Source organism: Myxocyprinus asiaticus, chromosome 40, assembly GCF_019703515.2.
Source record: "Myxocyprinus asiaticus isolate MX2 ecotype Aquarium Trade chromosome 40, UBuf_Myxa_2, whole genome shotgun sequence".
NCBI classification, from domain to species: Eukaryota; Metazoa; Chordata; class Actinopteri; order Cypriniformes; family Catostomidae; genus Myxocyprinus; species Myxocyprinus asiaticus.
Window position 1 is genome coordinate 13,760,311 of NC_059383.1, and position 13,792 is coordinate 13,774,102.

At 44.4% G+C, this 13,792-nt stretch overlaps 1 protein-coding gene across 1 annotated transcript in view; it reads left to right on the forward strand.

Annotated features, from left to right (window-relative positions):
- Nucleotides 1-1,927: 1,927 nt before the first annotated feature.
- The window catches only part of LOC127431017 (histone-lysine N-methyltransferase NSD2-like), a 37,482-nt gene continuing 25,617 nt past the window's right edge, over nt 1,928-13,792 (forward strand). Inside the window, exons 1-4 of the mRNA XM_051681196.1 lie at nt 1,928-2,674; nt 11,177-11,321; nt 11,524-11,696; nt 11,793-13,743. Coding sequence (XP_051537156.1) covers nt 2,297-2,674; nt 11,177-11,321; nt 11,524-11,696; nt 11,793-13,743 — 2,647 coding nt within the window. The 5' untranslated portion in view covers nt 1,928-2,296. The remainder of the gene's footprint in view (nt 2,675-11,176; nt 11,322-11,523; nt 11,697-11,792; nt 13,744-13,792) is intronic.

Consider the following 13,792-nt stretch of genomic DNA (forward strand, 5'->3'; position numbering starts at 1 on the left):
CAAGTGCACGTTGCATTTTCTTGCAAGTGAGTGGAAAAATATTAATAGGACACCTAATGTGGTAGAGGCGAGTTTTAAACACGCATTTGAGCGTTTAATTGTCATGCATAATTGTATTTTGGGATAAAGTGAGGCACATGAGTTGAGGAGAGCTCCTCTCACAGGGGGTTGGGTTGCCTTGCCGATTGGCTGCTGTTCATAGACACTGTTCATACAGTCACGGGCTTGAAACAGAACCAGGGGCAGGTCGACAGCAAGGAAACCATAATCATTGAGAATGAAAAGTACATGGTCTGTATCGTAACCCAGAGGTTCGTTGTCACGCAGACATCGCGCGCCGGATGGGTCTCTCTCTCTGTGTGAGTGTTATAATGCATGTGCATTTGATCTATTTTTTGTTTTGTTTTGTTTTGTTTTTTGTGGAAGGGGTAGAGTGATGATGGCATGAATATCTTCTCAGGTTCTCTGGCCTACTGCTGCAGCCGCGGCTGGGATTTTCTTGATCCACTTTCACAATTTGGGGGAAAAGGTCATTTCGCGCGCACAAACGACGAGTTTTCCATATGAATGACACTGGCCAGCATGCAAATGGTAAGATCCCATCGGTGTTTCCCAATTTTTTTTTTTTTTTTTTCAATTTTATTGGTTTAAAATGAACGAAATTTAAAGCAGGGGTCTGGTTTAACTCTGTGAACTCTGTACTGATGTGTGTTCACGCGAGAGACATCATTATGATCATAAATTTTAATGACCATCACAAGCACGCGGGTGTTTTTCTTATTTGAGTGAGCACAGCGGTGCCAGTTTTGCAGCATGCATCACAACTATATCACATCATGTTGTACTTCATGTGAAATGTGCCAGTCTCTGGAGTAAGGTCTATGTCATATCCCTGCGCCTGTTGTGGGGTATGCACGAAATTGCATACTACCTTACTACACCTACTAGGAATGTAGAATGCAGTACGTTATAGAGCGCAACAGTGCCCGCCCACTTTTTCAGCCATCTGGGTTCTGGAAGTATTTAACCCATTCATAATTTTTTCCATAGGCTTTTCACAAAATCCTTCATGACAGAGTTTTAAGCCACGAACAAAACCAACAAGCTCTGAGGTGAATCACAACATTACAAACTTTATTTTAAAGCCAAAAAAGGTATTTGGAAATTCGACAATAAGACAAAGGTACAAGACTGTGTACTTACCATCTTTCACGAGGGCACAAGCTAAAATTCCATTGAGCATTGCGAATGATGTAATAGAATATGAAGCAATAGAAATACATACAACTATTGATGTTAGGTTGTCGATTATAATAATAGAAACTATATAGTTTTCATTTATTCAAAATATCCAGATATTTACAAACATATAAGTAGTTTGAGGGTGAAGGGAGACCAACTCGATTGCACCAGTCACAGTGTGTCATGCTCCTGGGCTTGTTTCGTGGGCTTGGTTGGCCACGGTTCTCTGATTGGTGGATCTTTCTCTGCAGGATCATGGGTGATATAGTTGTTCACCAGAAACTCAGCTATCAAACATGATTTTTAAACAATGAAGTTGAAATAACACAGACTGGTGGCTTCAGTGGAAGCATATACCATTGATGAACAACCTCTGAGCTCATGGTAGGTCTGTCTTTAAATGTTTATAATTTATCATAGAAAATCAATTAGTCTATGGAAAAAATGAAAGGGATTTTTTTACTTCCGGAACCAGACTGTTGTACTCTATTATTCTGTTACAAACATAACCAAGGACAAGGCAGCACACCAGTTGGTTATAGAATTGTTATTCATAATTTGATGTTTTACACACAAATAGAGGACCCTTAAAGTGATCTAACACTGACATTGTTATATGAAAGTACTTAAGTGTGATGTATAAGATGAGTTTAAAAAGTTTCTATGTTTTTTTTTTTTTTTTCAGATAACGGAGCAATGATCGTATCATTTATCCCCATGAGCTGACTCTCTGGAGGTTGCTTTACCTGTCCACAGGTGCCTGATACACTCGAAAATACTGTATCAACACATCAAACATATGGAAAACATTACCCATCAGAAAAAAGATGCCTGATTTTGACGTTGCCTTACCTGTTTCATTAGTCTATAGGGCTCAAATCCCACTTGTAGTCCCTTGTTAAGCCTTGGGGATCTGACCCTTTGGAACCTGAACCTGCCTTTGCCTGACAGGGACCCACAATGCTTACAAAACAATGTGCACAAAGGGTATTCTGTGCATGGTAGCCAGATTGCGTTAGCTGAGATAACTGTCTCACGGTGGTGCCATACCAAAATGGACACAGCTCTGACTGATGGTAGAGCTGACAATGACAGCTGCACTTCTCCACCCAGTCCTGATTTTAGTCTGGACTCATCCAGTCCCTTTGCAAATGGACTGCACTTTGAGTCAATTTTGTTCGAAGATGAGGACGAGGATGAAGTTGTGGACACAGAGACAGTGTCTCTGTTGGAAAGCACCTTGTGCAGTTCAAGAGGAGAAGATACAACAAATACAAATTTAAAGACAAAATTAGATATCAAACCTTGTCCGACTAGAGGCAAATTCTCAAAGGCTTGCGCATCCCTGGGCCAAGAAGTCGTCTTTGAAGACAAGTCAAAAAGTGATTGTGGCCTTTCTTCTCTTGTGAGCAGTCCTGCTGGGATTGTTATGGCAAGTTCTGAATCTGTCCCTCCTACCCCAACTCTTAAAAATACACCACTATTATTAAATTTCTCACAATATAATATAAGTGCCATCAAACTATAAATTATTATTATTTTTTTTAATCTGCTGATTTATCAGTTATGGAGCTGATCATCATTATGAGAGTTTGGGCACTGATTTCAGGCAGTACAATTTCATGTAAAGTTGACTACGTTCACACAATCAACATTTGGAATTGACAACTGTGTTTATTAAATTGTCCTGTACTGTACATTCACCTGCATTTCAGGACATTAACAGTGCTTTCATCATTTCAAGATATAGTTTGTGGTCAACAACTCCAGTTCAGTTTTTTTCATGTATTCCCTCCTCTGCCAAACACTCCACAGGAGTCATAAACCTGAGAGAGGTTAACAGTCCTAACATTAGTGATGGAGAGCAAGAAAATAAACTGTGAAGCATGCACTCTCAAATTTTGTTTGTGACTCCTGTTAATGTAAGGTAGACACTTCAGTAGCTGGGTGTCCATACACATATATTTATGCACATTTTGGGATATTGCTTAAAAACTGCTTGATGGAAACACCAAGTTTTAAAAAAAAATCTTCAAAATGTGCCTTAAAAAATGTATACTACTTGAGGTAGATAATTTTTTATTTGATAAGAAGAAATGTGCATAAACTATGATAAAAACACATTTACTGTATAAACTCCTATTGAATTGATTAGGAATACAAAAAAAGTCATGTGAGTGAATAACTCGTTTATAACTGGACTAACCAGCTGGCCAATCATCACATCTGAAATGTTGCTCTGGTCATCCTGTAATAACAGTGTCCAGAAAATCCAAAACCAGCAAAGAGTTTGCAGAGCAAATAAGTCAAATAAAAACTTTAACTGTGCTGAATAGCAGGTTTATTGACACTTTTGAAAAATATCTTATAGATCTGGACGGTAAAGTCATAAGAATGGAGGAACGCACACACATAGTGCTGCCAGAACTGTGTGACGCTCTGTCACTCCCAGACATGAGACAACGTTCTTTACAGTGTTTTGTCTGCATGCTCTAAACCGCAAATCTTCTTTCAGCTGCTCCCGTTAGGGGTTCACCACAGTGGACCATCCATGATCTGCATATTTGACTTGGCACAAGCTTTACGCCGGATGCCCCTCCTGATGCAGCCCCCAGTGGCTGGGGGGACACTCATACCTATGGGGCAATGTAGAGTCTCCAATTCACTTAACCTGCATGTTTTTGGACTTGTGGGGGAAACCGGAGCACCCGGAGGAAACCCATGCGAACATAGGGAGAACATGCAAACTCCACACAGAAAGGCCCAGTTGAGCTCTAAACTGCAAATATTTTATTAAAAAAAGAGTCACAGTGGCTACAAATTATCCGGAAGTGATGATTTTGTTCTTTTGAACACATGGGATGGAAACGCGGCTTTCCCTATCTGTCACTCACTCGACGTTGTGTCGATGTAGTGACTCTAGGGGTCTTACTTGGGAGCCCCAAACACTTTTGATATTTGAGAAAAGGCCAATGAGAATTGGCGAGTGGAATTTGCATGCCACTCCCCCGGATATAAAAGGAGCCGGCTTGCAACCACTCATTCAGATTTTTTCTTCGGAGCCGAGCGGTGTTGAGGAATCCACTGCCGTTCCATTCACCTCTGACTACGAGAGCAAAAGCGAGAGTGTTAAGAAGGCTGTTGGATATATAGCGCATTACAGCAGGTTCTCCCCCTCTTGCACAGATAAGTGCAGAGAACGCCCCTGGGCGCTTCAGCAGCCACACTTGAACATATTAAAAGAGTAAATTTTCTCTAAAAGAGTAGCACCGATGGAGAGCGTCTTTTTAAAGATGCCTTTCCACTTATGTGCAGTTTCTGGATGCGGTCGTTATCTCTCCACCTCTGACGGCCACGATCGCTGTCTCACGTGTATGGGCCGTAGGCACACTGAGGCAGCATTCGTGGATGGTTCGAGTTCTCATTGCGAGAGCACGACCATGGTAACGTTGCGGTCGCGGCTTTCTTTCTTCATAGGGAAAGCCACTCCAGCCGTTCCCTGCCCCGGTCCTTCTGCCTATGGGCACAAGGCCGCGACGGTTAGTGCTGGGGGCGATTTGGGTACCTCAATGGGAGTGGTTCCGCCAGGTGAATCCCCACAGACCTCCCATTCCCCAGTACGCTCGTTTGCCCCAGTCAAGTTCATGGATGAGTCAGGCGGCTCACCCCAGGGCGAGTTTAATGTCTCATTCGGGGCTCGGGAGGAGGCTGAGGTCTCGATCGCAGCATTGGAGAGCAGACTGTTACAGTCGGACGTGGAGTGAAACCCTCCACCCTGCGCTCTGCCCCAGTTCCGTTCTTCCCGGAGGTGCATGAAGAACTCACAAAGTCGTGGCGGGCACCTTTTACTGCCCGGACCTGGCTTCCGAGTTCCTCCACTCTCACTACCCTCAATGGTGGGGCGGCCAGGGGGTACACGGAGGTTCCTCAGGTGGAGCAGGCGATTGCGGTGCACCTGTGCCCGCAAAATGCTGCCACCTGGCGGAACTGTCCTAGACTCCCATCCAAGGCCTGTAAGTTCATGTCGTCCCTGACGGCCAAGGCTTACAGTTCCACTGGACAGGCTGCCTCCACCCTGCATGCCATGGCCCTCCTGCAAGTCCACCAGGCCAAGGCACTGAAAGAGCTGCACGAGGGTAGTCCTGACCCGGGAGTGATGCAGGAGCTGTGCTCGGCAACCGACCTTGCCCTACGGGCGACAAAGGTCACGGCGTGGGCTCTCGGGCAGGTGATGTCCACCATGGTGGTCCAGGAGCGCCACCTGTGGCTTAATCTTGCGGAGATGAGGGACACTGTCAAGGTTCGCTTTCTTGACGCCCCCATCTCCCAAGGTAGCCTGTTCGGCGACACTGTTGATGTCTTTGCCAAGCAGTTCTCGCGGTCAAGAAGCAGACGGAGGCAATCCAGCACATCTTACCCCCGCCTGATTCATCCTATGGGCCAGCTAGATCCCGCACCCCGTCTGCTCGTCGCCGAGGGCCTGCTCCTGTGGCAGCAACACCGGCTTCGCCTCAGCCCGAGCCAACCGTTTGGCCCTGGCATAGAGCCCCCCACGGGAAGCTGACACCCCCCGTCCCACGGTCTGGCACCAAGAACCCCAAGAAGGCTTCAAAGCATCTCTGAGACAGGCGACCCAGGGGTGAGGAGACCCGCTGTAAGTCAGGAGGTGGTACACAGACCACTCCATCCCCTGGTGGAGGGCCGGGAGGAAAATCTTTTTTTCCCGTTGTCACGACAGCCGCACATTGAACATTCGCAGCATGGGTGCTGCGGGCACGGGTTCTCTGCCTTCGCGCACCCAGTTGCGGCACACACATCAGGCGGTTGTGACGCGCCACGAGGACGCTCAGCCTCCTCTCCTGTCGCTGACCGGTCCTATGGTGGGTATGCGGAGCAAGGTAAGTGCTCTAACATTTCTCTCAGCACAGCCACGAGTTCAGGACGAGAGGCCTCTCGACGTGGCAGCAGAAGTGGCAGCTTCTACAGAAGGATGCGATAGAGCCTGTTCCTCCAGCTGAGATGAAGAAGGGGTTCTACAGCCCCTACTTCATTGTACCGAAGAAAGGCGGTGGGTTGTGGCCAATCTTGGAGCTGCGACCTTTGAATCGGGCCCTGCACAGGCTCCCGTTCAAAATGCTGATGCAGAAATGCATTCTGTCATACGTCTGTCATTAAGATTGGTTCGCAGCTGTAGACCTGAAGGACGTGTACTTTCATGACTCGATTTTGCCTCGACACAAACTGTTCCTTCGGTTTGCCTTCGAGGGCCAGGTGTATCAGTACAAGGTCCTCCGCTTCGGTCTGTCCCTGTCGCCTCACGTATTTACGTAAGTAAGGGAAGTGGGCATCCAAATCCTCAATTATCTTGACGACTGGCTGATTCTAGCTCACTCTCGAGATCTATTGTGTGCGCACAGGGACCTGATGCTCGGATACCTCAGCCGATTGGGGCATCAGGTCAACTGGGAAAAGAGCAAGTTCTCTCCAGTGCAGAGTATCTCGTTTCTCGGGATGGAGTTGGACTCGGTCACTATGACATGAGCGAGCATGCTCAGTTGGTGCTGAATTGCCTGAAGTCATTCAGGGGAAGAACAGTGGTCCCACTGAAAAAATTTCAGAGGCTCCTGGGGCATATAGCGTCCTCGGCGGCAGTTACGCCGCTTGGGTTGATGCATATGAGACCGCTTCAGCACTGGCTTCAGGCTCGAGTCCCGAGATGGGCATGGCACCGTGATACGCATCACGTGGCTATCATGCCGATCTGTCGCTGCACATTCAGCCCTTGGACGGACCTTGCATTTCTACGGGCAGAGGTTCCCTTAGAACAAGTGTCCAGGTGTGTCGTTGTCACGACAGACGCGTCCAAGTCAGGCTGGGGCACCGTTTGCAACGGGCATGCAGCCTCGGGCTCCTGGACAGGACCTCGACTGCGTTGGCATATCAACTGCCTCGAGTTGCTGGCGGTATTGCTGGCTCTGCGGAGGTTTCGGCCGTTAATCCAGGGCAAGTATGTGTTAATCTGGACGGACAACACGGCGATGGTAGCGTATATAAATCGCCAAGGCGGTTTACATTCACGTTGCATATCGCAACTCTCCTGCCATCTCCTCCTTTGGAGTCAGCAGCGACTGAAGCTCTGAGCAGCTCTTTGTCTGTTTTGGGGGACAGCAGAAGGGGAAGGCTGTCTCCAAACAGAGGATTTCCCACTGGATTGTGGATGCCATCGCTTTTTCATACCAGGGCGTGCCGTCCCCCCTGGGAGTACGAGCACAGTCCACTAGGAGTGTGGCATCCTCCTGGGCCCTGGTGAACGGCGCCTCTCTAACAGACATATGTAGAGCAGCGGGCTGGGTGACACCCAATACCTTTGCGAGATTTTACAATCTCCGGGTTGAGGCAGTTTCGTCCTGTGTGTTAGAAGGTACAAACAGGTAAGTATGCGGGCAGCTGGCTGGGTGTACCGCTTGCACACAGCACCTTTCCCCTCCCTGAGGGGAAACGTGCGCTTTTTTCATCCACATGAGTTCCTGGGATCGGTGAACCCTGGATGTCTTTCCTCCCCCAGCATCCTGCGGCAGGCGAATTTGGCAGAGGAATTCAGTGCCAGGCCCAGTACTCGTGTAAGTATGCCCTGTCAGGTAAGCCCCTGTACTGGGATAGGTAGGTCCCTGTCGGTAACCCCATATGACGTATTTTTCCATGGTACAGTTTTCCTGATGGTAAATCCGTGTCTTCCCTTGGGCAGAGCCCTGCTCTGCCACCAGTCACTGCGCTTGTAGAGCTCCTCCCTTCCAGGTAGGACCTACAGGGGGGGGGGCTTCTTTCCATGTGTGGTACTTCCCGGTTGGTAAGTCCATGTGACGTATTCACCACATGTTAACCTCCCCTTCGGGCAGGATGTGGTCTCCACTGTGTCTTTTCCCCAGGGAAAAAAACACCTTCCCCGACGCGAATACATCTGGCCCCAGCTAAGTTAATTTTTTTTTTGGGAGAAAAAGAAAAGCAAAGGTCGAAGCAGCTGGTGTGGCCTGTTCCCATTGTAAGTACGTCTTGTCCCCCCCTTAAGGTACGAGGGACTATGCGACTTATGTGGAGTGTTGGGAAGGTTACGATGGGGCCGGTGCACTTGTTACTAGGCATGGCCTGCCTGCACCGCCGATCCATGTAACACAGTTCAGCTGGTTGTGGCGTTTTGAATAGGGACCCCTAGTGTCACTACATCGACATCCATGTCGAGTGAGTGACAGATAGGGAACGTCTTGGTTACTGTTGTGACCTCCGTTCCCTGATGGAGCGAATGAGACATTGTGTCCCTCCTGCCACAACACTGAGCTACCCGCTGAAATGGCCGGGACTCTGTCTCGGCTCCTCAGCACAAACCTGAATGAGTGGTTGCAAGCCAGCTCCTTTTATACCCGTATGTCCGGGGGAGTGGCATGCAAATTCCACTCGCCAATTCTCATTGGCCTTTCTCAAATATCAGAGGTGTTAGGGGCTCCCAAGTACGACCCCTAGTGTCACTACATCGACACAATGTCTCGTTCCCTCCATCAGGGAACGGAGGTTACAAGAGTAACCAAGACGTTATTTGCACACTGTTTTTGCAATATTATTGTTTTTTGCATTAATTTAATTTGCAACTTGGATGGAAACATCTAGTGACAGAATGCTGTTGTCACACTGAAAAATGTTTACTACTGAGGCCCACTGTTGCAGTTTGCATACTTACTTTAAAGATTGCTACATTTGTTCCAAAAGAAATGGTTTTATTGACCATTTTGTGACATGCAAGCTGAGACTCAACATGAAATCTTTTCGACACCAACATTTTTGCTATGATACAGTTCAGAATTTCAGCTGCTAGGATGTGCAGTTTTTGCCCATATTTATAAAAAAGGTATATTTCTTTAAACAATTGTTGACGTTTTTGCTACCAGGAGTCCCTGCGTTTATTTATAATAAAATAGTCTGGGATGTTTTTAAGGTCTGGCCAAATGTCTTAAAATATGACTGGAGAATGACTGGAGATTAATCGTGACTTGACATCCTCAACTAACAAATAAGTATTGATTCACTTTCACAAGTATTGCGGGGTTGTTGTTCTATTCTTCCTCATTCTCTATAATCCTCCCATTCAGTAAGGAAAAATCACTGATGTGTACTGTTAAGCTTACTGTTCAGCATTGCTAAGTTCACCAATTAGTGTAGCACAAAGAGTGAAATCAATTATCAAAATCAATCTGAGTGCTGGATAAAATAATTGACGGGCTGGATTTGATCCGCAGGCTGGCAGTTGAAGATCCCTGGTTTACAAAATTATAAATATATTTTGACTGGGCAAATCAGAGTTACCTTTTGTTTTTTATTACCAAATGTTTTGTGATACTACTGAGTAATGGTGGGGGTTACTGGATAGGTAGTTAGTTTCTAAGTAAAGGATTAAAACTTTTCTAAAGATATCCACAGAACATAATATGAAAAAGTTAACTTCCTTACACAGTTTATCATAGATTTAAAACAAGATTCATAAGTGAATATAATTATTTGTTATTTAGTACTGTAGTTGTTAACTAAAATAATTAGTTTATAATTTCATACCTAATTTACCATATTTATATTTACAATCCCAGAACCCAATTCCGAAAAAGTTGGGACAGTATGGAAAATGCTAATAAAAACAAAAAGAAGTGGTTTGTAAATTAGATTCCCCCTTTGCTACATTGAAAGCACTACAACAACACATTATTTGATGTTTTACCTTGTGAATTGATTTTTTTTAAAATATACACTAATTTCCAATCAGATGATTCCAACACACTCCAAAAAAGTTGAGATAGGGGCAATTTACGACTAATAACAATTTGAAGAGTTGAAATAACAAGGTGATGTGAAACAGGTGAGGCAATTATGTTACTGTATATAAGGATCCTCCAAAAAAAGCCTAGTCCTTCAAGAGCAAATATTGGTCGGGGCTCGCCAATTTGCCAACAGATGCATCAGCAAGTAATCCAGTGCTTTGAGAGCAATGTTCCCCAAAGACAAATTGGAAGGATTTGGGGCATTTCACCCTCTACAATGCACTAAATTGTTGAAAGGTTCTTGGAATCCGGTCCAATCTTAGTGCTTGAAGAGCAAGGCCGTAAACCACTTCTGAACTTTAGACATCACTGTATTTAAAACTATAATTAGTTTGTAATGGATTTAATGGCATGGGCTCTGGAATACTTCTGTAAACCTTTGAGTCAACACTATTTGCTGCTGCATACACAGATGCAAGCAGAAGCTGTACATCAACACTGTCCAGAAGCGCTGCCGGCTTCTCTGGGCTCGGTCTCATCTGAGATGGAAAGTAGAACAGAGGAATCGTCTTTTGTCGTCTGACGATTCCAAGTATCAAATAGTTTTTGAAAGAAACAAAAAAAAAAGCCGTTGCATTCTACGGGCCAAGGAGGAAAAGGATGTTATTAGAATTAGGTCCAAAAGCCAGTGCCTGTCATGGTTTGTGGGTGTGTCAGTGCCCATGGGATGGGTAACTTGCACATCTGTGAAGGCACCATTCATGCAGAAAGATTTATACAAATGTTGGAGCAACATGTGCTGCAACCCAGACGCCGTCTTTTCCCAGTCCTGTGCTTGAGCCCCTCCATTATGGACGGCATGCCAAATCTGTTTACCTTAATGCGCTCCAGGACTATGTGAACCAGTGATTCAATATTATGATATTATATTCTGGAGATGCATTTAAAATATAAAACACAAATGGATATACAGTTAAATATATTAACATATAATGTGAGTGACATTTTTATTTATGCTGCTGATAAATGGTATCTGAATTATATTAAATATTTTCTGAAAAATGCTTTTGTAGCTGATGCTGAACCCTTTTTTTGTACTTTGAATTGATCTTATTTTCTTATATGATGTCTAATAGCAGACAAAAAAGCAAAAAACAAAGGCTGTACCACCTGTGAAATATTTGGAAGGTGAAGTTATATGGGCCAAATTCAACCACAGACCATGGTGGCCATGCCAGGTGACTGTTGACCCACTTGAGGGAGTTTACCACAGAATTAAAGGTAAGTACATAACCACAGAAGAAACTGATACCCTCTTCTTTATTAACTTGCTGTGACTTTTTCAATGGTGTTTAATCAATGTGGACACTCATTTAGTGTCATAACTTCTAGCTAGTGGTGATGGTGAGTAGACTATGATTTATATTCCAATAAAAAAAAAACATTGTCCTTCATCTGCTTGCTTTGTGCAATTGTGTTTCAGAGCCAACAGACAGGATCAACCATCAGTATTTCCTCAAGACATTTGGAGAACCTAAAGAGCATGCATGGGTTCCTGAGCGATCTACTCATATTTTCGTTGGTGGATATCAGTTTAACAATCTCCCCTTTGTCAGAGGAAGTGGACGGCAACAAAATGAAAACAGCAGATACCCTGTAATTTTTTAAACATTCTTTCAGTTAAATGGAAATTGTGCTACATACACCTTTTCAAAACTCTTGTGAAATTGTTACTCTTGGGTTACTTTGCAGGTACCCAAGCGTTTTCTGAACTCATGGAGAGCTAGTGTGGCTGAAGCAGAAGCACATGTCCTGGAGAAGCCGAGAGTAAACACTCCCTGCTCAGAATTAATCCAAAACATCTCTGATGGAACCACAGCAGACAGTGAAAACAATGTCTCTGTGACAAAGAAGTCTTCAGTGGAATTCCCCAACATTATACCTGTGACCAATGGAAGAGTTGCACAAAAAGACCACCTGCACAACTTCCCACATAACCAAAGGTCTAAAAACACTAAAAGGCAAAGAAAGTCATCATCCACACAATTCAGAAAAGTTAAAGATTTCAGTTGTGAGAAGGATAAGTTTGTGGAAGCTTTGGACAGTCCCTACTCTGACATTGATTCAGTACCTCAGATTCGCAGATGTCCCAAAAGTAGTGAGCGAATATCAAAGCAGTGTGTTATTGATAAACTGTCAAAATCAACCACAAGCCAACTTACTGTTACAAATGATACAGAAGTAAAGAAGAACATTGAGAATCAGGGTGGCCTTTGGTTCAGCAAAGCAGGGAAAGGTCAAGTAAATGGAGGACTTAGTCGTGCAGGAATTAAATCGGTTAATTGTTCCTTTGGAAAGGTATCTTGCAAAATTAAGATGCCAGATTCAGCATGCATGAAATCCAAAGACAATCACATCACAGAACTCAAACATTTGTCTGTTGAAGCCAAAAAGGCTCTTGATAGGAGAGTGAAGTGCCTTCCTGCAAGTAGTCGTCTGATGACAAGAGCGTTGAAGGCAATGGAGGAGGCAGAACACATGAAGAATCAACTCTCAAACCAGTTTCAAGAGTCGACTTCAAATGTTGAAGCAGAGAATTCCTCTCATTTTTCATTACCTGATAAAACAGGTGTTGATAACCACTTCTCTTCACATAAGAAAGCAACTACAGCAAGCCATGATCGGAAAATGGACTCAGAGCTGTCCTCTGATTGTCCATGTTTTGAAGATGATGTAGTGAAATCTGAGGATGAAACATCTTTGATATCTCCAGCACCTGTTGTCTTTCATTCATCCAAGTGCAAACAAGAGAGCCATGTTTCTGATTTGTCTTATAGCTCTACTCCATCTCCTTTGCAGTTAAGCATAGAAGATGTTGAGAACTTGCAAGAAATAACCTTCAAGTCTTTATCAAACAAACATAGTGGCAAGCCTCTGTCTTTTCTGCCTGACCCAAACTATAAGTTTAGCACATTCTTAATGCTGCTCAAGGATATGCATGATAGCCGTGAAAAAGATGGAGCACCATTGGTAATTGAACCTTTGCCTGTAGATGAACTAATTAAAGAGGAGCCATTACAGATTCTGGCAAAGGGCATAAAGGATGAGTTGACCCAAACAAACATGGTAGTTTCACAAAAATGTAAACCTGGCAAAATGTCTGGCTTCAAATACAAACAGAAGAAGATCAAGCTAAAGTCTGGGCCAAACAAGACAATTGAAATCCCACAGAGTGACACAAACAACAGCAGTGTTATCCCTGAAAAACAGCTAACTTCTATCATTTCGAAGTATGCTCCAAGGTCTAGCAAAAATATTCAACCTTTGGAAAATAGAAAGAAACTTTGTATCAGCACGGCACCCTGTGAGATCTCAGAGCATGTCCATTCCAAATATTCATTGGACATACTGATACCAGAGCACAAACTGGCTTTAGAGGAACCAGGGACCAAGTTTTCTGTCAGTGTGCCCAAAAAGCGTTGGCAGAAGTTTGATCAAGTCATTGACAATGTGTTACATATAGACATAGGCAATGGTGAACAAGAAGCAGAACGACTACCTGAGTTACCCTCTGAAAATTGTCACGTCTTGGTGGGTGGCACAAACAAGTCAAGTTCTTTTGCGCCTGGGAAGGAAGTGAATACAAACGCACCAGAAATTGTTCCAGGCAACTGTCCATTAAATTACATCCCTACTGGTATAGGTAATCAATGGATAATGTTATCTTTGTAGTCTTGAATTTTTAACTTGCT